General features: G+C 43.8%; 1 protein-coding gene and 1 long non-coding RNA gene across 3 annotated transcripts; one reads left to right on the top strand and one right to left on the bottom strand.

The window, feature by feature from the left end:
- Positions 1–11,125: 11,125 nt before the first annotated feature.
- On the bottom strand, positions 11,126–17,472 carry LOC140426947 (uncharacterized). The gene is made up of 2 exons (XR_011948353.1): positions 17,364–17,472; positions 11,126–11,475 (listed from the first exon to the last, which is right to left on the bottom strand). It is a non-coding gene; the product is annotated as an uncharacterized lncRNA (long non-coding RNA).
- LOC140426946 (proheparin-binding EGF-like growth factor) lies at positions 11,279–15,412 on the top strand. 2 transcript variants are annotated; one of them, XM_072512252.1, is made up of 6 exons: positions 11,279–11,439; positions 11,727–11,903; positions 12,179–12,362; positions 13,173–13,328; positions 13,664–13,753; positions 14,721–15,412. In XM_072512252.1, the coding sequence occupies exons 1-5, from the start codon at positions 11,394–11,396 to the stop codon at positions 13,737–13,739; spliced, it is 639 nt and encodes a 212-aa protein (XP_072368353.1). In that variant the 5' UTR covers positions 11,279–11,393; the 3' UTR covers positions 13,740–13,753; positions 14,721–15,412. The 2 variants fall into 2 exon arrangements, with proteins under 2 accessions (XP_072368353.1, XP_072368352.1); XM_072512251.1 differs by having other exon boundaries at positions 13,649–13,753.
- Positions 17,473–27,403: the final 9,931 nt, after the last annotated feature.

Below are 27,403 nucleotides of genomic sequence, written 5' to 3'. Positions count from 1 at the left end.
GGAGGGTGAGTTGGATCCCATTCTGGTTGATGAGGTACAGAATAAGGCCCTTCACAGGGTCAACTCCATGTCTTCATGTGGTCAGCTAAGTCAAATCACATTCAAGGTGGTACAAAGGACACATCTGACTAAAGCGAGGATAAGCGGATTCTTTCCTGCGGTGGAGGTTAAGCATGAGCGTTGCTCTCAGGAGTCGGCTAACTACGCACATATGTTCTGGTCATCTCCCAGGTTGGTAAGCTTCTGGGCCTCTTCCTTTAACACCATGTCGGAGATACTCAATGCAGATTTGGATTTGTGTCCACTGGTGGCCATATTTGGGGAGTCAGACTTCTGTTGGGGGTGAAGACAGATGTCTTCGCCTTCACTTTGCTGATTGCCTGGAGACGAGTTCTGCTTGTGTGGAGGTCTCCTACTCCCCCTAGTGCCTCAGCTTGGTTGGGTGTCCTTCTGTCTTTTCTACATTTGAAGAATGTTAAGTACACAATTGGAGGTCAATAGAAGGGTTCTACCTAAGATGGCAGCCATTCATTTCCTTTTTTAAGGTGCTAGTCACCATCAGCTGTTAGGGGGTTTTAGTTTAGGTTTTTTTTGGTTAAAGATAATATGTGTATTTGTTTGTTTGTCTCTTTCTTCTGTTATGTACTTTTGGCTAGTTGTCTTGGATGGTTTTGTTTAATATGAACATTTTTAATAAAGGTTTTTTAAACTTGTAACTGACAAGATAGGAAAGCAGTCTTTGCCACTTTGATCTGATTGTCAGAGGTAATACAGGCCGCGCATTGATTCTCCCAAACACTTGTTCTCCTCCTGCCATCCAAACTGCCGTCAATGCTTCCTCCATGCAACAGACTGAGGTTAAGATACCAATAATAAGGGATTACAAACACAAGGTGACGTCCCACCACGTCCACCAATGCTCCAGTCTTATCAGTCATCAAATACACTTTTTAAAAAATGTTTTTCTTAAATTTTCCTATTAAGGGGCAATTTAGCGTGGCCAATCCACCTACCCTGCACATCTTTGTGTTGTGGGGACGAGACTCACACAGACACAGGGAGAATGTGCAAACTCCACGCAGACAGTGACTTGGGGCCAGGATCGAACCTGGGTCCTTGGTGCCGTGATGCAGCAGTGCTAACCACAGCATCACCGTGCTGCCCGCTAATACACTTTGACGTTTTCTTGCTAAACTGGGTCTAAAGCCAGTATTTTAGTCCCTTAAGTAATTTATACATGTTGCCAAACAATAAATAACAGTTTATTTATCAATATTAATTCACCTTACAACATTCTCTGTGCAAATAGGTTCAACTCCCATACGTACATTGATGAAATTCAACCCTATCCCCCCATCATCTATTTCATCAGCCTCTGCTGTTAGACTGCTTCTCAGACGTCCAGAGCTGTTAGATTCAACAAATATTGACAATCGGGAAGCAACTGCCTTTGGCCCTTCATTATGCTGTAACATTATGACTGACTTTACCCCGTCCCCACCCACTAACTCAGGCTGTACGAGATGGTTCATGATCTTGGTGACCTATTTGATCCCAAGTTGAACTTGCATCTTATCCACCCCAATGACTGCCTATTCGGACTTTGCACATCACCCACAACCACGCTGAAACATACATCACCCTCCAGACGTAACTATTCCAGTTGTCTCCAGGACAGGTTCTCATTTTCCACCCTACAGAATCTACAGCTCAATCTGCTACATGTGTCCTATCCTGCTCAATGTCCTGCTAAAGTATTATCCATACTATTGTTGCCTTAACTGGATTCCTGTCCCCCAACCCCTCTCTGACTGGATCTTGTACCTCCTCAGATCACTCTTTTTCTTTATGTCACTTCTTAAAACACATCTTCTGGATCAAGGTTTAGTCACGCCTAAAATATTTATTTTTTGGTTCTTGTTTATGTGCACTGAGGGAGATGTTTTCCAGATTCATTGCAAGCTTTTGTTGTAAATGGTCTTTAAAACTAATTTGCAGCTTGTGTTTTCTCATTTGTTTTATTCCAGCAAAGCTTTCTATTTGTATTGATACAGCAACCAAAAGGTTTGATCTGTGCCAATAGAGGGTCTGTCACTGAAATTCTTACAAAATGTTATTCAATGGTGTGGTAGGCAAAATATATTTTTGGACTGATGATAGCATCCTGTTAGTAGAAAATACTACTTGCATAGTGGCAGTATGAAACAATGTGATGCCAGGTACGTCCTATTGGTTGGCTGATAAAATCAAACTGCAAGTTCCTTTGGCTGTTCATAATAGGCAGAGTGCAGACTGTATTCAACCTGCCCATGCCTACAAAACCCAAAACAAAACTTTTACTGCTGAATGTGATTCTGCAATTGAGCAGCACTGGCTGAATAATCCTGAGTGCATTATTAGCTACACTAACAACCGGATTAAGATATTCAGTTAAGCTTGTAACATGGTTCATTTACACTTGCTAGAAACAACACATATACATACACAATGACCCACTCTCTGCAAATGAAAGGAACATGTTCAAACCTTGCACCTTTTTTGAATTACCTGGGAGCTTTGGAAGCTTAGAGTTCCCAATTGTTTTCTCCATGGTAACACCTCAGCCAATTAGAGTCGACTTGCCAAACAACTAGCATCCTTCATTCCTGTAGTATAAATTGTGGTGATTTGAAATTTATCATTTTTGTGTTTGTCGTGATGAGTGCTTGATGAAAAAGTTTCAACAACAGGTCTCTCTTTTCAGCAATATTCAATATACTACCAAGTGACTGTTTACATACAAATATATATTTGATGCCATTTATTTTCACAGATTAAATATTGAACAATTTTAAATCCCAAAGAATCATTTATTGGAATTTCATCCATTATATTTTATCTTCTCTAACACCTTTATTGGGAGGATAGGAAAGTTAGTTATCAATTGCACTTCCTACTGAAATGCTCATGTGCTTTTGCACAAGAAGAAATGTCACTTACGTTTCAAATAAATTTGAAGCCAACTGTGACCTGCTTCCACAAGAATACTGAGAGTGACTGGATTCAGTCTTAGATCTTCCAGTTGAGATTCCAATGATTTTGCACTTATACTAAAAATTAGCACTTCAGGCATATTATCTCATCTTCCAGCTTGCTACAAAGATGTTATCATCCTCCTCTGGTCAATACAGTCTAACTTGACTGGACACAGCTGCTGTGAATACCAACACATAATCCTACTTCTTCCTTTGCCACTAGTACAGTCAATAAAGTCATCTTTCACCAGGCATCAGTCACACCACTTCCAAGTCATTAGGAAACCGAAGAACCAAGGTGATTCATACACTGATCAACAGCACTAGTTTCATCTGAACTTCTGGTTGGATAAACTGCTCAAGCCAAATAACTAATACTGAAAAGTACTTTCACAGCTGCCTTCCATATATTGGGCATGCCAAAATAGTGGTTGTAAAAAAATAAATTAACCTCACTTCATTAAGCCAAGCATATATGCCAGGCAACTCTGTAATTCAGGCTCAGCATTTATTTGTTGGGGGTCATATCATTTTTTAAAAAAATGTGAAGTACCCAATTACTTTTTTTGCCAATTAAGGGGTAATTTGGCATGGCCACTCCAACTATCCTGCACATCTTTGGGTTGTGGGGGTGAGACCTACGCAGACACGGGGAGAATGTGCAAACTTCACACGGACAGTGACCCGGGGCCGGGATCGAACCTGTGTCCTCGGCACCACGAGGCAGCAGTGCACACCAGTGCGCCACCGTGCCGACCCATGAAGTCATATCATTAACTGCCTGAAGTATCAAACTAACTTGTAACAGTATGCTTCTTACAACTATGACCTAATGGTTGAAGTGAATCATTAAAAACTTCAAATCTTAGATATACCTTAGATTCTGTGTCAAGATATTTTGCTGGTCCCTTATCAATTGAATTCAGTTGAATGACGTATTCTTAGTGGATAATGCCAGTAAAACACCATGCTATTTATAGTCTCAGTAAATTAAAAATTAAGTAAAGCATAAATGATTATACACATTAACAGTGTTCTTCTTTTGACGATATGTTTTAAATTTAAATGCTTGCCATTGACCATTCAGTTTATGGATTCACTTTCAATCCCATATTCATTGTCATGTGGCTTCTGGACGAGTAATGATATATACCCAGTTTATTCTGTATTTTCAGATGTTCGAACACCTGATGAAATGAATAGAATAACCAATTTTTTTTAAAAATAGAATTTTATTCAAATTCTCAACATTTTGAATATTTTCACCTTTTTACAACAAATAAACACATCTGCCCCCCTGAACTTGATGGCAACCAGATCCCCAAAGTGCAGATAAACAAACCCCATCTCTTGTGGAACCTCTCATCTGCCCCTCTCAGAGCAAATTTCACATTCTCCAAATACAGGAACTCCATTAGACGGCACCCAAAATTTCTCCAACTTCTGCCAAGACCAACTCGCGCATGAGGTTGAGGCATTGACCCTTCGCAGCACTTCGCACCATAATCCCTCTTCCAACACCACTCCCACTTGACTTTAATCCTGTCCATGGACACCCTATCCTCCTCCATGATCCTACCGTAAATCGCCGAAACAACCCCACCCTCCAGCTCCCCTAGCGACAGCACCTCCGCCATCAGCTCAGAGGACAGTGCCACCGGAAAGTTCGGGAAGACTTTACTTGCAACGTTCCGCACCTGCATATACCTGAAGCTCTCCTCACGGTGGAGCCCAAACTTCACCCCCAACCCCTCCAAGCTCCACAGGTCCGAGATGTACATCAGCAGATCGTCCATGTGCAGAGACACCCTATGTTCCACCCCCTACCCCCACTATCTCCTTTCATGTGTCCGAACCGCTCAGCGCAATGGCCAAGGGCTCAATCGCCAGCTCAAACAGAAAGGGAAAATGGAGCATCCCTGTCTCGTTCCCCGAAATAGTGGAAAGTACCCCAAATTCATATCGTTCATCTGCACACATGCTGTTGAATCTTTGTGTAACAATTTCACCCATGCCACAAACTTAGGCCCAATGCTAAACTTCTCCAGCCCGCAAACAAATGACTCCACTCCAATCTGTCAACCGCCTTCTAGGCATCTAATGCCAACACCACTTCCAGCTCCCTTCCTTCTGCGGAAGAAAACACCACATTCAGCAGCCGCTGCACATTCTGCCTATCCTTGACGAACCCCGTCTGATCCTCCCCCACCACCGTCGGAAGGCACTCCTCCAACCTCACTGTCAACACCTTCACCAATATCTTAGCATCCACATTCAGTAGAGAAATAGGCCTGTATGAACCACACTCCATCAGCTCTTTCTCCTTTTTAAGTAATAGTAAGATGGATGCTTGCCCCATCATCTCCGGCAATACTCCCCTAACCATTGCATCCTCAAACATTTCTACCATTGGCAGTGCCAACTTTCTTTGAATTTTGTATAAAATTCCACCGGGAACCCATCCAGTCCCAGCGCCTTACCCGATTGCATCTTCCCTATCGTCTGCACTTCCTCCATCCCCATTGGTTCCTCCAATCCCATCCTCCTCCTCCCCCACCTCCAGACACTCTGGTCGTTCCAGAAATTCCCTCATCTCCAACTTATCTACAAATGGCTCCGACTTGTACAGGTCCGTATAAAAGTCGTCAAACACCTTATTCACCTGCTCCGACGCACCACCAACCCACCCGCTCCATTACTAATCCACACGATCTCCCTCGCTGCTGCCTGCCGGCGGTGCTGGCCCGCTACCATTCGACTGGCCTTCTCACCATACTCAAAGGCAACCCCCCTCACACGCCTGAGCTGCCGGACCGCCCTCCCATGGATAGAAGATCAAACTTCACCTGCAAATCCTTCCTCCTCATCAAACGTCCTGGCTCCAGGTCCTTCGCATATATCCCATCTACCTCCAAAATCTCCTCTATCAGCCACTGTTGTTCCTCCCATACCTCTATCCACCTTCGCCTTATATGAAATGATCTCACCCCGCACTACCACCTTCAACGCCTCCCAGACAACCGACAGTGAGACCTCCCCATTCCAGTTAAACTCCACATACTCCTCAATCACTTTCCCCATTTTAGTGCAGAAGTTCAGGTCTGCCATCAACCCCATATCTAGCCTCCACGCCGGCCTCTGGGCTGGACCCTTCTCCAAGATCACATCCACCCAGTATGGAGCATAGTTTGATATCACGATCGCCGAACACGCTGCCTTCTTTACCCCAGCTAGCAGCGCTTTGCCCACCACGAAAATGTCGATACTTGAGTACACTTTATGCACTGGCACAAAGAACTAATTCTCCCTATCCCGTGGATGTAAAAACTTCCATGGGTCCACCCCCCCACCCCCCATATCAACTGGTGAGTATCCAAATCCGGTATGGTCTCTTGCATTCTCCACACAAACACAGCATTGTCCCAGTTTGGGGCAGACATGCTAACCAGCACCACCTGCCTCCCTTCCAAGGCACCTGTCACTATCACTTACCTACCACCCTGGTCTGCCACCACCTTCACCATCTGGTTCTCCATCGCATTTACCCACCAGTATCGCCACCCCCGGGCCCTGCTGTCGAAGCCCGGATGAAACACCTGATTCACCCAGCCCTTCCTCAGCCTCATCTGGTTCTTTACCCTCAGATGGGTCTCCTGTAACAGCACAATGTCCGCTTTCAGGCCCTTCAAGTGCGAGAAAACTTGCGATCTCTTCACCAGTACCCCCAGCCCTCTCAAGTTCCATGTCACACTCGCACCTGGGGTCTCTCACTACCACCCCCCCCCACCACCCCCCTCCTTCTTACCTGCAATGACCATGCACCTAGGTTCCGCCTGGCAGGCAAGACCCAGCCCGGCCCTAGTCACCGTCACCCCCCCTCCCAGAAACTCCCAATCCACTTCCTCTTGAAAACTCCTCACCCAGTATTGTCACCATCCCCCTACCATTCACACCTCCCAGACCCATCAAAATCTGCCCATAGAGGTTCCAATGACTGCGGCCTGTCCCTCTACCTTAGAATAACCAATTTAACCTGGGAGATACTGAAGCTTACTGTCGTGGTATTCCTCTAGCATTACAAGGAGTAAATGTAAACTGGTCCATTTTCTAGATTGTAAACCACACAATTCATCATGCAATGATATCCATGATATTGGAAATTCGAAAACCTTTTTAGAAATGAATTGTCATTAGTATAACTGTCCAGAACTTAACAGTTCCAATTACACTGTATATGGACTTTTCTGATGTAAAAAGGCTTTCCATTATAAAATGATTTCAGAAACTCAGGTTCTTCCCAAAGTCGTGACTTTTGAAGTGTAGTCACTGTTTATATTTAGAATATCCAGCTGTCAATTTGCACACAGCAATCTTCCAAATACAGCAAAGTGATAATGGCTAGATAATCTGTTTTAGTGATGTTGTTTAAAAGATAGTGACCAAGTCACTGGGAGAACTCCCCTGTCCTTCTTTTACATCCACTTGAAAATGCAGGTTTAACATTTCATCCAAAAGAAAGTACCGCTGACAGTTCAGCACTCCCTCAGGAACGTACTGAAATGCCAAGCTAGAATTTGTGCCGAAACATAAATAAGGTGCTAAATTAAAAGCGACAACCATTAGAATTATATCATAATTTAATTACTTTACATAATTAATTACTTTAATTACAGTCTTATCAAATGTGGGAGAACAGTCAGTTTCTTTATTTCTCATGAAGCTGACCAAACATGGATTTGATTTTGTTTGGAAATCAATGCTGAAGCCTCAAATTCTATTGAGACAATTTAATGCATGATGACTACATTAGCACGTTTAATATCAATATTGGGTATAAATAGGTACTGAAAATTAACACTTCCCACAGCTGACCATTTCTATATATATTAATAAATCTCCTGTAGCACTGTACACAGAACATTAGAAGGTGATGTGTAAATTTGTAAGGAAAGCAGCATTATGCCAGGTAATACAATGGATAATATTTTCCTATGATGCAAATGTGCCCCTTGAATGTAAAATGTCCAATTGTTATTAAGTAAAGTGCCAGGTCAGTCACAAGCTTAATTCTCTGGTAACCTCTGGCGGTGATGGCTAGAAAATGCTTGGAAATTATAGGCTGCAAGTCAGCAGGATCTAGTTGTAGGTGTTTGTTTTGTATCTGCAACAAAGTCTGATGCCTAGAATATCACCGATAAATACATGGTAAATGTATTGATTTATATGTTATTTAATCTCTCATGGGACAGTACGAGGTAAGTTGGAGAATTTTTCTTTATTTCAAAGAATGCGAGCTTCAGTGGCAAAGCCAGTATTTATCGTCCATCCCTAATTATGCTTAAGATGTTGGTGGTGAGCCATCTTCTCATACAGTTGCAGTCTATTTACTGTAAATACACCCATATGCTGGTAGGGAGAGTATTCCAGGATTTTGACCCAGTGACAGGAAAGAACAATAATATAGTTCGAAGTCAGGATGGTTTTTGATTTGGAAGGGAGCTAGCAGTTGGTGGTGCTCCCAAGCAGCTGCTGCTCTTATTCCTCTAGGTGATAGAGATTTTAGTTTTGGAAGGTGCCGTCAAAGGAGCCTTGATGAATTGTAAACACTCTTAGCAGTTTCTGATGTCTTTCTGCTGCCAATATTATTTTTCTCTCCCTCTTCCTTCAAGTCCTAATTTCCCAGTCTCCTCTTCTCTCACTCTGAACCCTCCCAATTTCAAGGACCCCTTAATTTCACAGACCCCCATAATGCCATGTCCCCTTAATTTCATAGACCTCCCCTGATTTCAAAGCATACCCGCGATTCCCAACACCCTGAATCCTAATTCTCCAGCCCCTTCCTAATGGCACTCCATACAGCTGTGGCTGTCCATGGTGGTTAGGGGACATAATAGGAGAGAGGCTACTCTAATAGAAACTAGTGACATCATGGAGTGGGTGGAGGGGGTTTGCAGTGCATCAGGATGTTTAAATTGCCTATCCGTTATCCTCCTGGCTGCTGGATGGAACCCTGACTGAAGAAACTCTTGGGCATTCCATGAGGATTGGGAACCCTATCCTCTATCCTTTATTTCTCTCTTTGGTTAGACCACGCTTTGAGTTTGCCAGTAGTTGTGCCCCATATTATAAAAAGGATGTAGAGGCACTGGAGAGTGTACAGAGAAGATTTACAGGGACAATATCAGAAATGCATGGGTATGCCAGATTACTATTGGCTGGGGACTAATGGCAATCCCACAATCCTTTAGTGAGTATGAGCTTCCCCAATGAGGGGGGTGAGGCAGAGAAATCATTAGCAGTCACCTGCATAGAGCTGGCCAGTGTGGAACCAGCTAGAGAGGAGTGAGCAGTGGTGGCGTACTGCTGCACATATGCAATTGTAAATAAAGTTATTTCTTTTGATTCTACAAACTCGTGCTGGAATCTTTATGGCCCTCACAAAAATATGCATATCAGGAAAGGATTGATAAGTTAGGTCTCTTTTCTCTTGAAAAAAGAAGACTGAGGGGTGACCTGTTACAGGTTTTTTAAATTATGCAAGGTTTTGAGAGAGTGGAAACAGAGAAACTGTTTCCTCTTGTGGGCAAGAACATAACGAGAGGCCACCAATATAAGATAGTCACCAAGAAACCTAATAGGGAACTTGGAAGAAACTTCTTTACCCAAAGAGTGATGAGAATGTGGAACCACAGGAAGTGATTGAAACAAACCGTATAGATTAATTTAAAAGGAAAGTTAGACAAATATTTGAGGGTGTAGGTTATAGATGGTTATAATCGTAAATTTAGATGAGAAAAGATAGGAGATTTGAGTGTAACATAAATATTAAGCTTAATGGTCTGTTTCTGTGCTGGATATCCTATATAATTCTATGTCTTTTTCATTTCTTCAAGTGCAAGGTGGTAGGTAATGTAGTGCAATGTGGTTGTGAAAGCAGTTATCAAAGTGTTGAATCTGCGATAGATTGAAGCAGATTCAATTGATCTGTTGAAGCAGAACGCATAGACGATAGTAGAAATTACGAACATGGTTTATTTCAATACAATTCCAATACTCCTCCACTCCCAACCTGCACCTACCTAGGCCAGGGTTTTTAATACAGCTGGGGCTCCTCTTGTAGAGGGGAAGCCCTACCCCCTTAAAAGGGAAGTTCATAATCCAGGGAGGTCATGGGAAATCGTATCGTCCTGATCCCGGGACCTCCATTGGGGTTACAAAACAAAGGTTGCAGGCTGTTATTGAGGTAATGGCAATGGAAAATAGGAGCTCCGCCCCTCCCTCCCCCCATCACATTCTTCCTGCTCACTCCCATTGTTTGCCCACCACTTCAATGTCCTACTACTCCCCATTGCCTGAATTCATCTTCTTCCCTCGAGTGTTGCGGATGATCCAATTGGGGTGCTTAGAATTATTTTCTCGGGGGGGGGGGGGGGGGATTCCACAACATGGGACACTATCTGAAAAGTAGTTAAGCCATTCAGGAGTGAAATCAGGAAACACTTCCACACAGAGCAGAATTTATTTGGTCAAAAGGTCTTGAATGCTGGCTTAATTGAAACCTTCAAGGCAGCAGTGGAGCGGGGCTTCAGAAAAAGTGTGTCCAGCTTTTCCCGTGCCAATGCTCACAGTAAACTGGAAAATATTGTGTATCTAAATAAATAGCAAAACTACAATTCACAAAATAATCTTGGATAAACTGTAACAGGGCACCACAGAAATGCACAGGAAAACCCTGGTTAAACTTTGCACTGCGCAGGATCAACACACATCCCTGACTCCCAATTACTCAGTGCAGACATTACTCCCACTCAGCAGCAGTGGGCTGCCCTACGTCTGGAAAGCTATAGTGCATTTAAAAAATATAAAGGAAACGAATAATAACAAGCTAAACAATAACCTTTACACATACTATTTGGAAAATATAGTTTTTAAATTGCAACGATTCTATTTTTTTTTAGCTTCATTGCCTGAAGTTATTTTGACAGTGTAAAAGTTTATTCGCTGGTGTGTCCGCTAACCAGTCCCAACAAAGATTCTCAGTGTACTCAAAAAAGCCACGTGTTTGGCGTCATTTTCGTCGGCTGGCTGCCTATATATCCAGGGGACTGCAGTTATTCTTAACTCGCCGCCAGTCTGCAAGGAACATAAGTAGTGCCCGAGACATTTAACATAATCGCCTGTCTGGATTTGGCCCCCCTGACTGCCGACACCAACTCGTTTTAGATTAAGGCGCCAGAGCTGCAGTGGTTGTTCAGGAGCTGGACTTCTGCCGGTCACTTCTGAAGAAAGGCTCCAGTCAGGCTCGGCTCAGTGTTTTGTGTTGGGACGACTGAGGAGCAAGTGGACAGATTTGTCGTTTCCAAGTGGTCGCAGCTCAACATGAGGGTTTCCACAGCAGCAACTCTCCTTGTTCTTCTCGCCGCCGGTAAGTGACTTGTTGACTCGAGCTCCACCCGCCCGCCTTCAAAACAAAACAACAAAAGTAGGAAAGTAAAACAGACCGGGTGAGGCTGGAATGATTGAATGTAGCTCGTAACGTGGCAGTGGCCGTATCATCGGTGGCTTCTTCTGTGGATCTCCGGCATAACTTTGTTTAATGGCTAATAGTCCGTGTTGCAGCGCCGCCCCTCTCTCTCTGCCTGATATTAAAGGGGTATTTTTTAAAAATTGAATTTCTGTCGGGTGTTTCACGATCAAATTCTTTTCGCGCAGTTTATTGGCGGACTGGGATGGGAGCGGCGATCGAAGGCTACGAGAGTGAAGCAACTCGGAGTCTCCGGAGAGGGGAGAAGGACATTCTGACCATCCTCGGAGAGGTTGTCGAAGGGGAACCGACTGTGCAGACAGCCCGGCATCCACCCAGTGGCCGAACCCCTAAAACACCAGAAGGTAATGTCAGATAGAGGAAGACCTCCGCGCCCTTCATGCCCGCCAGTGGTAAACATACAAGGGCAGAAGTTTCGGGTTTTATTTTCTCTGCTGGTAGAATGTCTCTTTTTTTTGCCTGAAGAAAGTTGAACAAAGCGCTTCGTACTGGGGGAGGGAGGGGGGGGGGAGAGGAGAGTGTAATCTGGGGGGCGCCCTATTGGTAGAGCCGGGAAATTCGAGCCGTTTGTACCTTTTCTCTTAAGTGTACCATGAATGCTTTGTTTATTTTAAACTAGTGACCTATAAATCTGGGGGAAACTCAACGGCGACTGAAGTGGGTAAAGGCAAAGGAAAACGCCAAAGGAACAACAGACGTGGCAAGCGAAAGGGTAAAAAGAATCCATGCTACAGAAAATACAAGGATTTTTGCATTCATGGGGAATGTCAGTACTTGAAGCATATTAAAGAGGTATCATGCAGGTATTTAATTTTTTTTCAATCTGCGGGTGAAGTGCTGATATCGTGTAGTCGAGCGGTGGTGGGTGGAGTTCAGGTAAATCTGGCCACGTAGGTAACATCAAAGGGTCTCAAATGAGTGCGCAAAACATTGACGACAATAAATCGCTAACATTACACATACCTGAGCCCCTGCGTGTCTAGACCAGGCGGATATCTTAAGAATCTCCGGAGCAAAGAAGGAAACGGATAACCATTGAAGTTTAACAACGCCAATTTCGTTTTCAAGTTTAAAAAAATTCCAGCATCCGCCGTATTTTGCTTCTCACAAGCCTAACCTCTGAAAAGTCTAGCCTCTGAAAATTGAAATCAAACTTCACAGTTGTTGAAATAAAAACGTTGCTTTACTGTGAGCAGAATGAAATGCTGCTGCCCACATAATTCACTCATTTAAGTTTAACTGTATCCTTTGTTAAATGCTAGTTTTTTTTTTTAGTTTTGTTCAAATCATTTTTAATCATATTATTTAATGTACTCCAATGTTACGTTATTAAAGTTTGATATTTAATGTAAAATGTTACATCATTAATATATGAACATGTACATAAGACAAACATCAAGCCTATTTTAGTTAATGATTTGCCACCATAACCACACAAAGTTTCAAAGTTTTGCTTACTTGATTTACTTACTGGATATATTTAAAATCATTCTTTTTTTTGATAAATACATGTCACAGTTGCATATATTAGCCTTGACATTTCTTTGAAATTGTTACATTTTTATTTTATATTTGGTAAAGCAATTAAAATGTATTTCTTAATTTCTTTATAGGTGTTTTTCAGGATATGAAGGAGCAAGATGTGGTACTTTCATTTTAGCTGTGGAACATCCAAAAGATCCAAATGACAACACAACAACTCTGGCTATTGTGGCAGTGGTGTTGTCCTCCCTTAGTCTCACTGTAATCCTTGTCCTTTTGGTTCTTGGGTGAGTTATCAGTAAATAGATGTGTTTTTCTATGTAAATTTTAGGATTTTAAAACTACCTTTAATTCCAGTACATCATAATATGATCATTGCAATCTATAATGTACTGTTTAACTGTCAAAAATTAAAATAAATCTCCGTCAATAAACCTGTTTAATCATTTGAAAAATTTGTGTCAAAATAGTTTCTGGTAACTATACTTAACAATGGTTCTTAAAATGGATTTGGCATCAAATATCAGCATGGTAAAAGCAATATCTGTGTGAAGTAACTGAGCCATATTCTGACATGCTACTGTTATTGCCTTATAAATCTTTACAGTCTGTTTTTTGATAGATATCACAGGCGAGTTGCCAGTTATGATGTAAAAAATGAAGAAAAGATTAAACTTGGGAATAATAACAGTCACTGATTTCAAAAGAAATGGTAAGTGATTCATGAATTCGTTGGCTGTTTTGTGTTAATCATTAAAGAAATTGCATACAAGATAATGGGCGGAATTTATCAATGTCCCCGCAGCATGTTTTTTCAGTGGGGGAGGCGGCCCCTGCCAATTTCAATGGGATTGCCCATTGATAGCACCCCTTACCGTCAGTGCAGGAAAGTTATAAAGCAGGCATCTTGTCCAAAGAAAGTAATTAAAAATGTCACATCAACAAACAATGTCATGCATACCCTAAAACAGAGTTCTGAAAGATTAGAATTAGCAATGTGGAACTTGTGACCCACAGCCCAAAATGCATCTGTCAACATGTGTTTCCTTTTGAGATACAGTGGCAAAATCGGTACAGTCCAAATCAACCATTTCCGATATATTGACTGGACTTATGATCTCCACTCTCCTCTTTTGACACATAGTTATATAGTGAACAGTTTTGCTTATGTGGGATAATATCAGCTCATTTGTATTGGATTGCAATGTCATTGAAATCTGAGCAATGCCTTTTAATGCCTTACTTTTAGTTCTCCAGTCCAATGTCAAGCTTTAGGTGTCTTGTTTAATTTAAAGTTACAGTAAAACTACACAAATACAAATTGTTTTATTAGGATTTACCCAAGTACCTTTTCTTACAAAGTTACCTATAGATGTTTGAAATAAAGCAAAGGATGATACTGCTTTCATAAAAAGTAATGGAGGACTTTTTGTGTTTTGATTGATCCCAGTTTTAAGTAATAATGGTTTCCACTTTCTACCCTGACAGGGCTCATATTTTGCAACAGCATGAAAACTTGTAGCTCCAAAAATTATTGCTGCAGGGCGGGGTGCTACTAGTGTGGATGGGGTGATAAAATTATTCTTCTAGCTACACCCATAACTATGTTCCTAGGGCAACAATATGTACAAGTCAGTATTTTAGAATGATCAATTCAATTGGCACTTTTTTAATTGCAGGTACAAAATGTCTACAAAACCTACCTCAATGATGGAAGAAATCACAAAAGAATAAAAAATAACCAGAGACAACAGACAAAAAGTCAAATTGTTCATGTACTGAACGAATATCATGTACTGAATGAATAAAACGACTGCATCCATTGGGTGCATATCTGTTCCCCAGCAGCTGGGGAGACTGAAAATTATAGGTGTATCCACCATTCGCATTTCCTTAATATACTGTTAATATTTAAAGCAACTTATTTATATTCACATTCTTAAATTGTCAGTATATATTTATTTTAGTATTATTTTATATTTTAACTTATTTTGGGTTATTTGCAGTTTATTATTTAAAGCATGTGATTTCTGCTGCTGCCTGTTTAAAATGTGTACTTTCAAAATATTTAAAGATGTTTCTCAAGCAACGTGACCATCCTAAAACAAGTAAACAGCAAATGAATTCTCAGTATGAATTACTTGTGTAAAATAAATGTGTTCTTTTGTATGAGTCTGATTGTATGGATTTCTTTTACTTACAACAATTTAAGAAATCATTGAACAAAAATGCATCTGTAATACAAGTGCAGGAAGGGAAAACCACTGGTTTATATTATTTTGTTATAATGTTAAATCATAATATTGGATATTGAAATATACGCAGAGCTTTTTTTGTATTGGTTATTTTCAATAAAGTAATGTAAATGTAACTCTTTGCTTGTTATAGTTGAAGGAAGTGAGCAAGTATCCTCTCTCATTTGCTCAGTTGGTAATGCACAATTTAGCATGATCATTAGTCAAAGAGGCTAAGAAAGCTCAATCTCTGATTCAGTGCTATATTGGTCACACAAAGCTGGGACCCTATTGTTGGCCACAATAAATACAGGATAGGGAGAGGGAAAAATGCAGCCAAAGTTCATACCCGGTTTGCTATGCAGTAGCTGCTATTGGAACAGCACATGATTTGATGTTGGGTGAGGATAGAATTGGGCACCCTCTCTTGGATCCAAGATTCAAATAGCCTTCCAGCACTCACTGTCTAGACTTAGGCATGAAGAATGGTCACTTAGATGAGATACCAGACTACTAGTGGAGCCTGTAGGATCATCACCAGTAACAGTTGCCATCTTCCGCAGAGGAGGACATAGAGTTAAAATAGAAGTGGAAATAGTGGGGGTGGGGCAGAGGACATAGAGAAGAGAAGCTTATTATTGTCTGCAAAATGCAAAACACATGTTAATAGTCACTTAGTGAAAATGCAAGTATTCACGTTTGCAGTCTGTTGATCCTACATTATAAATAAACACTCCCATGTGGGAGGCAGTGGCGTAGTGGTATTGTCAGAGAACTAGTAATCCAGAGACCCAGGGTCATGTTCTGAGGCCTGAGTTCAAATCTGCCATGGCAGATGACGTTTAAATACAATAAAAATCTGGAAATTAAAGTCTAAAGGGGCGGCAGGGTTCCAGGTTCAATTCCGGCCTTGAGTGACTGTGGAGTTTGCACATTCTCCCTGTGTTTCTGTGGGTTCCTCCGGGTGCTCCGGTTTCCTCCCACAGTCCAAAGATGTGCAGGTTAGGTGGATTGGCCATGCTAAATTGCCCCTTATTGTCCAAAGGTTGGATTACGGGGATGGGGTGGTGGTGTGGGCTTGGGTAGGGGGCTCTTTGCAGGGGCCAGTGCAGACTCGATGGGCTGAATGGCCTGCTGCACTGTAAATTGACTCGATGGGCTGAATGGCCTCCAATGTAAATTCTATGATTCTATGTGCTTGGGTTCCTATTGAAGATGACTTTATATTTGGCTTGCTTGGAAGAATATCTAAAATAAAGAAAAACGTGCATTTATATAGCAGTTCTCATAACCACTGGATATAGCATAGTACCTCTTTTCCCATAAATTTAGAGTATCCAATTCATTCTTTCCAATTAAGGGGCAATATAGCGTGACCAATCCGCCTAATCACATCTTTGGGTTGTGGGGCGAAACCCACTTAAACGCGGGGAGAATGTGCAAACTCCACACGGACAGTGACCTGGGGCCGGGATCGAACCTGGGACCTCGGCGCCACCATGCTGCCCCATCGCATAGTACTTTTGAGGCAATGAAGAATTTTTGAAGTGCAGTCACTAATGTAATGTAGGAAATGACCATATTGAACTGCTGTCCAGGGATTAATGCATTCAAATTCGACAGTAGTAATAATCGCAGGAGTTAAGCATGTTACTGTGCATTCTTATAATATGGCCTTTGATGTTCAAGACTTTGTCGTAATAAGCTGCATGTCGGCACGGTGGTGCAGGGGTTAGCACTGTTGCCTTATAGCGCCGAGGACCCAGTTTGATCCTGGTCCCGGGTCACTGTCTGTGTGGAGTTTGCACATTCTCCCGTGTTTGCATGGGTGTCACCCCCCACAACCTAAAAGATGTGCAGCGTAGGTGGATTGGCCATGCTAGATTGCTCCTTAATTGAGAAAAAAAATTGTGCACTCTAAATTTTTTTTAAAATAAGCTGCATGTTATGATGAATGTCACATAATATAAGTCAGTATAAAATGTCACATGAAAATGTTAGAAACTATCAGTAACTTTTCAACAGAAACGGTACTTGAAGCAAAAGCACGATTCAATCTCTTGTCCATGCTGAAATTATTGACCTCACCTTGGATAGCTGTAGAAGTATTGGTCTCCTTGGCTAGTAAATAGAAAAGGCAGGGAGGGTTACCACTCCTGGTCATTTTCCAATGATTCCTGCTGGAATGTGTTTGCATGGGGACATCTGAGGAGGACACAATTAGGTTTAGCCTTATGCCTCATGCTTCAATAATCTACTGATACTCATCAGCCAATCTGGGGGTTCCCAAACTGTTCCACAGGCACATGCAACACAAGCCCTGGAAACTCAGTTCTTGAAGCCCAGAAAACATGGCTCTAATTTCACGTATATATCTGATTCACCTGTATGTCCTGTTCAAATTTTATGAGCTTAAAGTTTTCAAAAGGGTTTTTGTTGCTTCGCTGATGGATTAATTCAAATCCGATCAAATTTTGTTAGTGTCAGCATCTTGAGATATAAGTAAATTAATAGAATGATGGACTTTTCTTTGATTCTGAAGCTCCACAATACACATCTTTGTGGCTCAAAGGTTCCTTTACTTTTGTCCAGCTTCAAAGAAGAATGATTACTTAGGCGAAATGTTGGAAGTTACAGATTTACATAAACTGTATTACAGTCTGAGTTAATGTCGCCAAGAACAAAGGGAAAAAGACTGAGGAAAAATGCATTTAATACAAAACACTTATTGAATGTGTTCACCAACCTTTGGAATATCATGCCCTATGGCTGCTCTCTTCTGAGCAGAACTTGCAGCTTTCATATTTTGGTACTTTAAGACAGTCTGTGATAACCTTTTCATTTTGTCATGTCAAATATGACATTTGTACTACACCTACTCATTCCTTCATGCCTTTCAGCCAGACAATATCCTTTTCATATAGCCTAGCTGGAACTTTGGTTCCTAATTGCAGACAGACCTCCTCCACAAGCAATTAAAAGGAAAATGTTATGTGCATATAGGCAACAGGATCTGCATTGTCTAAACATTTAAATTGAATGCACATAGGTTTCAAAAGATTTTTAAAATCCAATTTGACATTGCGCTGAAGTTACACCCTATGCAGTATCAAACCAAGTCAGTTCTAACTCTGAATTTACAACTTCAGTGCCACTGAGACAGTGAAACTGCTTAGCAATGACTTCTAACCATCAGGAAGTCCAGCAGCAATCAACTTTGTGTGGGTGGATATATCTCTTGAATGGCTTTACCAAATTTATTTTAATTTGTTACATAGAAATTGCCTGCCCCAAGAACATTTTGCTTGCCTGAGGTCAATTGGGCTTGGAGTAGGGCGGTACAGTAGCACCGTAGTTAGCACTGTAGCCTCGCAGCGCCAGAGACCCAGGTTTGATTCCCGTCTTGGGTCACTATCTGTGTGGAGTCTGCACGTTCTCCCCGTGTCTGCGTGGGTTTTCTCCGGTTTCCTCCCACAAGTCCCAAAAGACTGCTTGTTAGGGAATTGGACATGCTGAGTTCTCCCTCAGTGTACCCGAACAGGCGCCGGAGTGTGGAGACGAGGGGATTTTCACAGTGACTTCATTGCTATGTTAATGTAAGTCGACTTGTGACACTAATATGGATTATTATTATAGTAAAACTGAACCATAAGACCACAAGCTGGGAGCAGAAGTAGGCTATTTGGTCCGTCGTGTCTGCTCTGCCATTCAATGAGATCATGACTGACCTGATATGATGACGCTCAACTACTCGTCATATCCCCATAACTCTTGTTTCCCTTACTGATTAAAAATCTGCCTACCTCAGCCTTGAACATACTTAATGACTCAGCCTCTACAGCTTTCTGTGGTAGATTCACTACTCTCCGAGAGAAGAAACTCCTCATCTCTTGTCTTAAATGGGCAATCCCTTACTCTGAGATTGTGCCCCCTGGTACTGGATGCTCCCACAAGGGGAAACAACCCTTCAGCATCTACACTGTCAAGCACCTGAGACTCTAGTGTCTCTATAAGGTCACCTCTCATTCTTCCAGTGAACACAGATCCAACAAACTCAACCTCCCCGCATAAGAAAATTTCTCCATACCCAGGATCAATCTTGTGAGCCTTCTCTGGACTGCTTCCAATGCCAGTATATCTTTCCTTGGATAAGGGACCAAAACTGTTCACAGTATTCCGGGTGCAGTCCAACTAGTGCTTTGTATAGTTTTAACAAGACTTCCCTATTTTATACTCCATTCCTTTGAAATAAAGGCCAACATTCCATTTGCCTTCCCAATTACCTGTTGAACTTGCATGCCAGCTTTATGTAATTTATGCATGAGGGTGCCCAAATCCCTCTGTGCTGCAGCTTTCTGCAGTCTTTCTCGATTTAAATCATATTCAGCTTCTTTATTCTTCCTACCAAAGTGCATATCTTCACATTTTCCTACATTATATTCCATCTGCCAATTTTTTGCCCACTCACTTAAGCTGTCTGAATCCCTCTGTAGACTCTTTGTGTCATCCTCACCACTTACCTTCTCACTATTTTTGTGTCATCCGCAAACTTGGCAATTGTATATTCACTTCCTCGCCTACCTCATTAATATATATTGTAAATAATTGTGGCCCCAGCACTGATTCCTATGGCACTCCAACTTACAGGTTGCCATCCTGAAAATGCCCCTCTTATCCCAACTCTCTGTCTTCTGTATAGAACCTTAGTTAGGCCACACTTGGTGTATAGTGTTCAATTCTGGTTGCCACACTACCAGAAGGATGTGAAGGCTTTAGAGTGGGTGCAGAAGAGATTTACTAGGATGTTGCCTGGTATGGAGGGCATTAGCTATGAGGAGAGGTTGAATAAACTTGGTTTGTTCTCACTGGAACGACGGAGGTTGAGGGGCGACCTGATAGATGTCTACAAAATTATGAGGGGCATAGACAGGGTGGATAGTCAGAGACTTTTTCCCAGGGTAGAGGGGTCAATTATTTACTGAAATTACTGGCTTTGAAAGCAGACCAAGGCATAGTTTAAGGTGCGAGGGGCAAGGTTTGGAGGAGATGTACAAGGCAAGTATTTTACACAGGGTAGTGGGTGCCTGGAACTCACTGCCAGAGGAGGTGGTGGAAGCAGAGATGATAGTGACGTTTAAGGGGCATCTTGACAAATACATGAATAGGATGGGAATAGAGGGATACAGACCCCGGAAGTGTAGAAGATTTTAGTTTAGACGGACAGCCTGGTCGGTGCAGGCTTGGAGGCCCGAAGGGCCTGTTCCTGTGCTGTACTTTTTTTTGTTCTTTGTTCTATTAGTTAGCCTATCATCTACCCATGCCAATATATTACCCCAACACCATGGCTCCTATCCTATTAAGTAACCTTTTGTGTGGTACCTTATTGAAAACTTTTTGGAAATCCAAGTCTATTACATCTACTGGTTCCCCTTATCAATCCTACTCATTACTGTTATATAATATGGGTTATTGTAGTTGTGTGCAATGTCCCTTTAAGAACCCAGTCACATGACATGTGTGCTGACATTGGTTTCTTCACGGGCTTTTGCCCTTAGTCTAGTACCAGCCTTTGTACAGTGAAGACCTATTTAATAAACCTCTGTTAATGTTGCTTTCAACCCACATGCATTTGGAATCTAATTTTTTGTACTGTTCATCTAAAGGTACAACAGTTACCACCCCAAATAATTCTAATAAATTTGGCAGGCATGATTTCCCTTCATGAAGCCATGCTGACTCTGCTTGATTATATTATGTATTTCTAAATGCTCTGCTATTCATCCTTTAAAATGGACTCTAACATTTTCCCAATGACAGACGTTATTTACTGAAATTACTGGCTTTGAAAGCAGACCAAGGCAGGCCAGCAGCACGGTTCAATTCCCGTAACAGCCTCCCCGAACAGGCGGCGGAATGTGGCGACTAGGGGCTTTTCACAGTAACTTCATTTGAAGCTTACTTGTGACAATAAGCGATTTTCATTTCATTTCATTTTAAGCTAACTGGCCTATAGTGACCAGCTGTTTTCTATCTCCCTCTTTTTTTTGGAATAAGGCAGTTTTCCAATCCACTGAGATTTTTCCAGAATTTAAGGGTTCTTGGAAGATTACTATCAGTGCATCCACTATCTCTGCAGCTACTTCCTTTAACATCCTCAAGATGCAACTTATCAAGTTCCGGGGGCTTATCAGCCTTTAGCCCCATTATTTACCTTCGTACCTTTTCTCTAGTGATAGTTATTGTATTTATTCCCTTCCCCACTTTTGCCCCTTGCTTATTTAATTTTTCTGGAATGCTATTAGTGTCTTCCATCGTGAAGACTGATGCAAAGTATTTATTTACCTCCTCTGCCATTTCCTGATTCCCCATTATTATTTCCCCAGTCCCATTCTCTAAGTGGCCTATGTTCACTTTGGCCTCTCGCTTCCTTTTTATATATCTAAAGAAGCTCCTACTGTCCATGTTTATATTTCTTGTGTGTTTACCCTCATAATTTATCTTCTCCCTCTTTATTGGCTATCTTTTGTTGGTTTATAAAATGTTCCCAATCTTCTGCCTTCCCACTAATCCTTGCCACATTGTATGTTTTTTCTTTCAGTTTAATGCTATCCCTAACTTCCTTCATTAACCATGGTTGATTTATCCTCTTCCTAGAATCTTTCTTCCTCATTTGGATGTATGTTTGTTGTGAGTGATAAACGATTTTCATAAACATCTGCCATTACTGATCAACCATCATTTCTTCTAAACTCCTTTCCCAATCCACTCCAGCCAACTTTGCTCTCATTCCTTTGTAATTACACTTATTTAAGTTTAGCATGGTTGTTTCTGACACAAAGTTCTCACCGGCAACCTAAATGTTAAATTCTATCATGTATGGTCACTATTTCCTGGGGGGGTCTTTTACTCTCCGGTTGCATCATTACGCATTACCAGATCCAAAATAGCCTGATCTCTGCTAGTATCCCCAACATATTGTTCCAGGAAACTGTCCCAAAAATATTCTATGAATTTTTCCTCCTGTCTACCTTGGCCAATTTGATTTTCCCAATCCGCATGAAGATTTAAGTCTCCCATAATGTGCTGTCTTTTTTACATGCCCTCATTACCTCCTATTTGTTACAGCAAATTAGAAATTTCTTATTTCAGTCATTCTTTTCTTTGCTGGCACCATCTTTAATATAAACTATCACAGGAAGGGAACCCTTTTAAAATGAACATTTGATAAGAATTTGTTTGTTGGTCTCGAAATTTGTAATAATGAGATCGGACCTACTCATGCCCTGTTTAAGGTTGTGAGATACAGGAAAACATTCCTGCCACACTGAAAAATTGTTGTTTTAAATGGTGTTCCTTGACATTGAAAAGATTTTGGTTATGAATAGATCTTAATTCATTAACTTTTCAAATTGTAACTATTTTGGACATTATTTATCTATGAAGTTAAGCATGAAAGCATTAGCTTTAGGAGAGTGTAGCAACAGTAATTATATAACTTATTTAAGGTAAAAAAAAATCCCAAATGCTTACAGAAAACAGAAACATCATCTTAGGTGGTGAAGGTATGAATGGTAACCAAAATAAAATCCAATAGAATAAGTTTTGAGATGTTACAGTAGTGAGCACTTGAAGTTGAGAAAGGTGCTCCATTGGTAGTTCAGCCATTCTTGGTGGAGTAGGATCCTCACCGGTGCCTCCTCCATCCTCACCTCCAAGAACAAGTGTGAGGAGTTCATGCATTTCTTTGTCACTAAGATAGACAAATGAACACACAGTTCAGCTGCATGTTTTACTTCCTCACCCACCCCCATGCTTTTGCCTAATCCAATAAATCAAACTTCCCATCAAAGTTCCCCCTGCCCTAGTTCTGAATGTGAATTTTGCTCTAATTTCTCTCCACTCTCTTTCATACCCTTTCTAAGCTCATCTTGTCCATGAGACCCACCTTCTGCTCTTTTGAATATATTCCCACCAAACTGCTGACCATCCAACTTCCCTTCCTAGCCCCCAAGATTAGTAAGCATTGTTAATGAATCTTTCTCCTCAGATGCTGTCGCCCCTTCAAATCTGTTGTTATCACCTCTCTCCTCAAAAAACTCATTCTTGAACCTAACGTTTCGCACCTCTAGTTCCCTCTCTAACCTCCTTTTCATTGTCAAAGTTCTTAAATGTCTTGATGCGACTTCCGGTTGCAGCTATGCGGAGCTAAGCCGCACGATTTGGCAGCTCCCGCTATCACGGACTTTCGGGCTCTTTAGAGGAGCCCCAACGGGAATTTGTTTGAAGACGACCTGTGGGGAAGGGAAGAGCCAAGTCCCCCTTCAACTTTTATGGACCGGACCAGAAGTGAAACGGCCAAAAAAGCAGCATTGGAGCAGCGGGAGAAGCGAGGGAAGAAAAACAAAATGGCGGCGGCCAGGGACAAAGCGGAATGCGGGTCGGAGCTGCAGGAGTTCATCAAGCGCTGCTTCAAGGAGCTGTGGAAGGAGATGCTGGCGCCTATGTTGTCGGCGATTGAAGAATTAGGGATGACCCAGAAGGCCCACGAGGTAAAGATCCAGGAGGTGCAGAAAAGAGATCTTGGGCTTGGCGGTAAGAGTGAAGGAGCACGAGGCGCTGCACAAGAGGTGGGCGGGAAGATTCGAAGACCTGGAGAACAGGTCGAGGAGAAAGAACCTGCGGATTCTGGGTCTCCCTGAAGGAGTGGAGGGGGCCGATGCCGGGGCATATGTGAGCACGATGCTCGAGGCGATGATGGGCGCGGAGGCCCCTTCGAGGGCGCTGGAGCTGGATGGGGCACACCGGGTGCTGGTGAGGAGGCCCAAGGCAAATGAGCTGTCAAGGGCAATGGTGGTGAGGTTTCACCGTTTCACAGACAGAGAGAGAGGGTCTTGAAATGGGCCAAGAAGGAGGGGAGCAGCAGGTGGGACAATGTGGAGATCCGAATATACCCGGACTGGAGCACGGAGGTTGCAAAGAGGAGAGCGGGTTTCAACCGGGCCAAGGCGGTGTTGCACCGGAAAGGAGTGAGATTCGGAATGCTGCAGCCAGCGCGACTGTGGGTCACATACAAGGATCAGCACCATTATTTTGAAACGCCTGAAGAGGCGTGGACCTTTATTCAAACCGAAAAGTTGGACTCAAACTGAGGGTTTGTGAGGGTGGGGGGGATGTTTGATGGTTGTTGTATACAGGGGGTCAATCATGCGCAGGAAATGTTACATGGGCTAGGGGAGAGAGACAAGGCCGCGACAGGAGCTGCGCCAGAGGGGGCGGGGTATGCTTAGGAAAGCGCGGGGGTTTTCCCGCGCTAGGGAAGAAAGGCGGGAGGGGGAATGGAGGAACGCACACTGATTGGGAGATTCCCACACGGGGAGGTCAATGGGACGGCGGGGGAAGCCGGGGTCAGCAGGTGTCAGCTGACTTACGGGAGTTACATGGGGGGAGCAAAAAAGTTAGACATGGGTCGAGCGGGGGGAGGGGAGGGGGGAAGGGGGGGGGAAAAGGGTTAAGTTGCAGGGGACGTGGGTGGTATTGGTAAATGTATACGCCCCGAACTGGGATGATGCAGGATTCATGAAACGCATGTTGGGGCGCATTCCGGACCTGGAGGTAGGAGGCCTGATAATGGGTGGGGATTTCAATACGGTGTTGGACCCAGCACTGGACCGCTCCAGATCGAGGACAGGAAAGAGGCCGGCGGCGGCCAAGGTGCTTAGGGGGTTTATGAATCAGATGGGGGGAGTGGACCCGTGGAGGTTTGCCAGGCCGCAGGCCAGGGAATTTGCTTTTTTCTCCCACGTGCACAAAGCCTACTCCCGGATAGATTTTTTTGTTCTAGCAGGGCGCTGATCCCGAAAGTGGAGGGAACGGAGTATTCGGCCATGGCCGTTTCGGATCACGCCCCGCACTGGGTGGAACTGGAGTTGGGAGAGGAGAGGGACCAATGCCCACTGTGGCGGCTGGATGTGGGACTGCTGGCAGATGAGGTGGTGTGTGGGAAGGTGAGGGGGTGCATCGAAAGGTACTTGGAGGCCAACGACAACGGGGAGGTGCGGGTGGGGGTGGTATGGGAGGCGCTGAAGGCGGTGATCAGGGGAGAGCTAATCTCCATCAGGGCTCATAGGGAGAAGATAGAGGGCATGGAAAGGGAGAGGTTAGTGGGGGAGATTTTAAGAGTGGACAGGAGATACGCAGAGGCCCCTGAGGAGGGATTACATGGGGAAAGACGACGTCTCCAGACGGAGTTTGATCTGTTGACCACAGGGAAGGCAGAGGCACAGTGGAGAAAGGCGCAGGGGGCGACCTACGAGTATGGGGAGAAGGCGAGTCGGATGCTGGCACACCAGCTCCGTAAGAGGATAGCAGCGAGGGAAATAGGGGGAGTCAAGGATGGAAGGGGAGCCACGGTGCGGAGTGCGACGGAAATAAACGAGGCATTCAAGGCCTTCTATGAGGAGCTGGACAGATCCCAGCCCCCAGCGGGGGAAGAGGGGATGAGACGATTCCTAGACCAATTGAGATTCCCGAGGGTGGAGGAGCAAGAGGTGGCTGGTTTGGGGGCACCAATTCGGTTGGAGGAGCTGAGCAAGGGTTTGGGGAGTATGCAGGCAGGGAAGGTCCCGGGACCGGACGGGTTCCCGGTGGAGTTCTACAGGAAGTATGTAGACCTGTTGGCCCCGATACTAGTGAGGACCTTTAATGAGGCAAGGGGGGAAGGGACCCTGCCCCCGACAATGTCGGAGGCGACGATTTCTTTGATCCTAAAGCGGGACAAGGACCCACTGCAATGTGGATCGTACAGGCCGATTTCGCTCCTCAACGTGGATGCTAATTTGCTGACAAAAGTGCTGGCTACGAGGATCGAGGGCTGTGTCCCGGGGGTGATCCACGAGGACCAGACGGGATTTGTAAAGGGCAGGCAACTAAACATCAATGTGCGGTGGCTCTTAAACGTGATAATGATGCCATCGGTTGAGGGAGAGGCGGAGATAGTGGCAGCTATGGACGCGGAGAAGGCCTTTGACCGAGTAGAGTGGGAGTACCTCTGGGAAGTGCTGCGTAGGTTTGGGTTCGGGGGAGGGTTTATTATTTGGGTTAAGCTCCTTTACAGAGCCCCGGTGGCGAGTGTGGTGACGAATCGGCGGAGGTCGGAGTACTTTCGGCTGTACCATGGGACGAGGCAGGGGTGCCCCCTGTCCCCCCTGTTGTTTGCATTGGAGATCGAACCCTTGGCCATGTCATTGAGGGAGTCTAGGAAATGGAGGGGGGTGGTCCGAGGGGGAGAAGAGCATCGGGTGTCGCTTTATGCGGATGACCTGTTGCTGTATGTGGCGGATCCAGTGGAGGGGATGGTGGAGGTCACGCAGACTCTAAAGGAGTTTGGGGATTTTTCGGGCTATAAGCTCAATGTAGGGAAGAGTGAGCTTTCTGTAGTACAGGCAGGGGACCAAGAAAGGGGGATAGGCGATCTATTGCTGAGGAGGGCGGAGGGGAGCTTTCGGTACCTGGGGATCCAGATAGCCAGGAGTTGGGGGGCCCTACATAAACTGAATCTGACGAGGTTGGTGGAGCAGATGGAGAAGGACTTCAAAAGATGGGACATGTTACCGTTCTCGCTAGCGGGTAGAGTGCAGTCGGTCAAAATGGTGGTCCTTCCGAGGTTTCTTTTTGTGTTTCAGTGCCTTCCCATCGTGATCACCAAGGCCTTTTTTAAGAGAGTAGGCAGGAGTATTATTGGGTTTGTGTGGGCGAATAGGACCCCGAGGGTAAGGAGAGCGTTTCTGGAACGTAGTAGGGACCGAGGAGGGTTGGCGCTGCCGAATCTAGGGAGCTACTACTGGGCAGCAAATGTCGCGATGATCCGCAAGTGGGTGATGGAGGGAGAGGGGGCGGCATGGAAAAGGGTGGAGATGGCGTCCTGTAAAGGAACGAGCCTGGGGGCGCTGGTGACGGCACCGCTGCCACTCTCGCCGTCAAAGTATACCACGAGCCCGGTGGTGGCGGCAACGCTAAGGATCTGGGGCCAATGGAGACAGCACAGGGGTGCAATGGGAGCCTCGGTGTGGTCCCCGATTGTGGTAACCACTGGTTTGTCCCGGAGAGGATGGACGGGGGGGTTCCAGAGC

The sequence above is a fragment of the Scyliorhinus torazame genome, chromosome 7 (assembly GCF_047496885.1).
Source record: "Scyliorhinus torazame isolate Kashiwa2021f chromosome 7, sScyTor2.1, whole genome shotgun sequence".
NCBI lineage: Eukaryota > Metazoa > Chordata > Chondrichthyes > Carcharhiniformes > Scyliorhinidae > Scyliorhinus > Scyliorhinus torazame.
The sequence above is the reverse complement of the archived record's forward strand: the minus strand, read 5'-3'. Positions and strand labels throughout refer to the sequence as shown.

Excerpts from the sequence above, each read along its gene's own strand:
- LOC140426946 (XM_072512251.1), top strand. The coding sequence starts at position 11,394 with ATGAGGGTTTCCACAGCAGCAACTCTCCTTGTTCTTCTCGCCGCCG. Across the intron at positions 11,440-11,726 it reads CCTTGTTCTTCTCGCCGCCG|TTTATTGGCGGACTGGGATG; the intron begins GTAAGTGACTTG and ends CTTTTCGCGCAG. Across the intron at positions 13,329-13,648 it reads CTTGTCCTTTTGGTTCTTGG|TCTGTTTTTTGATAGATATC; the intron begins GTGAGTTATCAG and ends AAATCTTTACAG.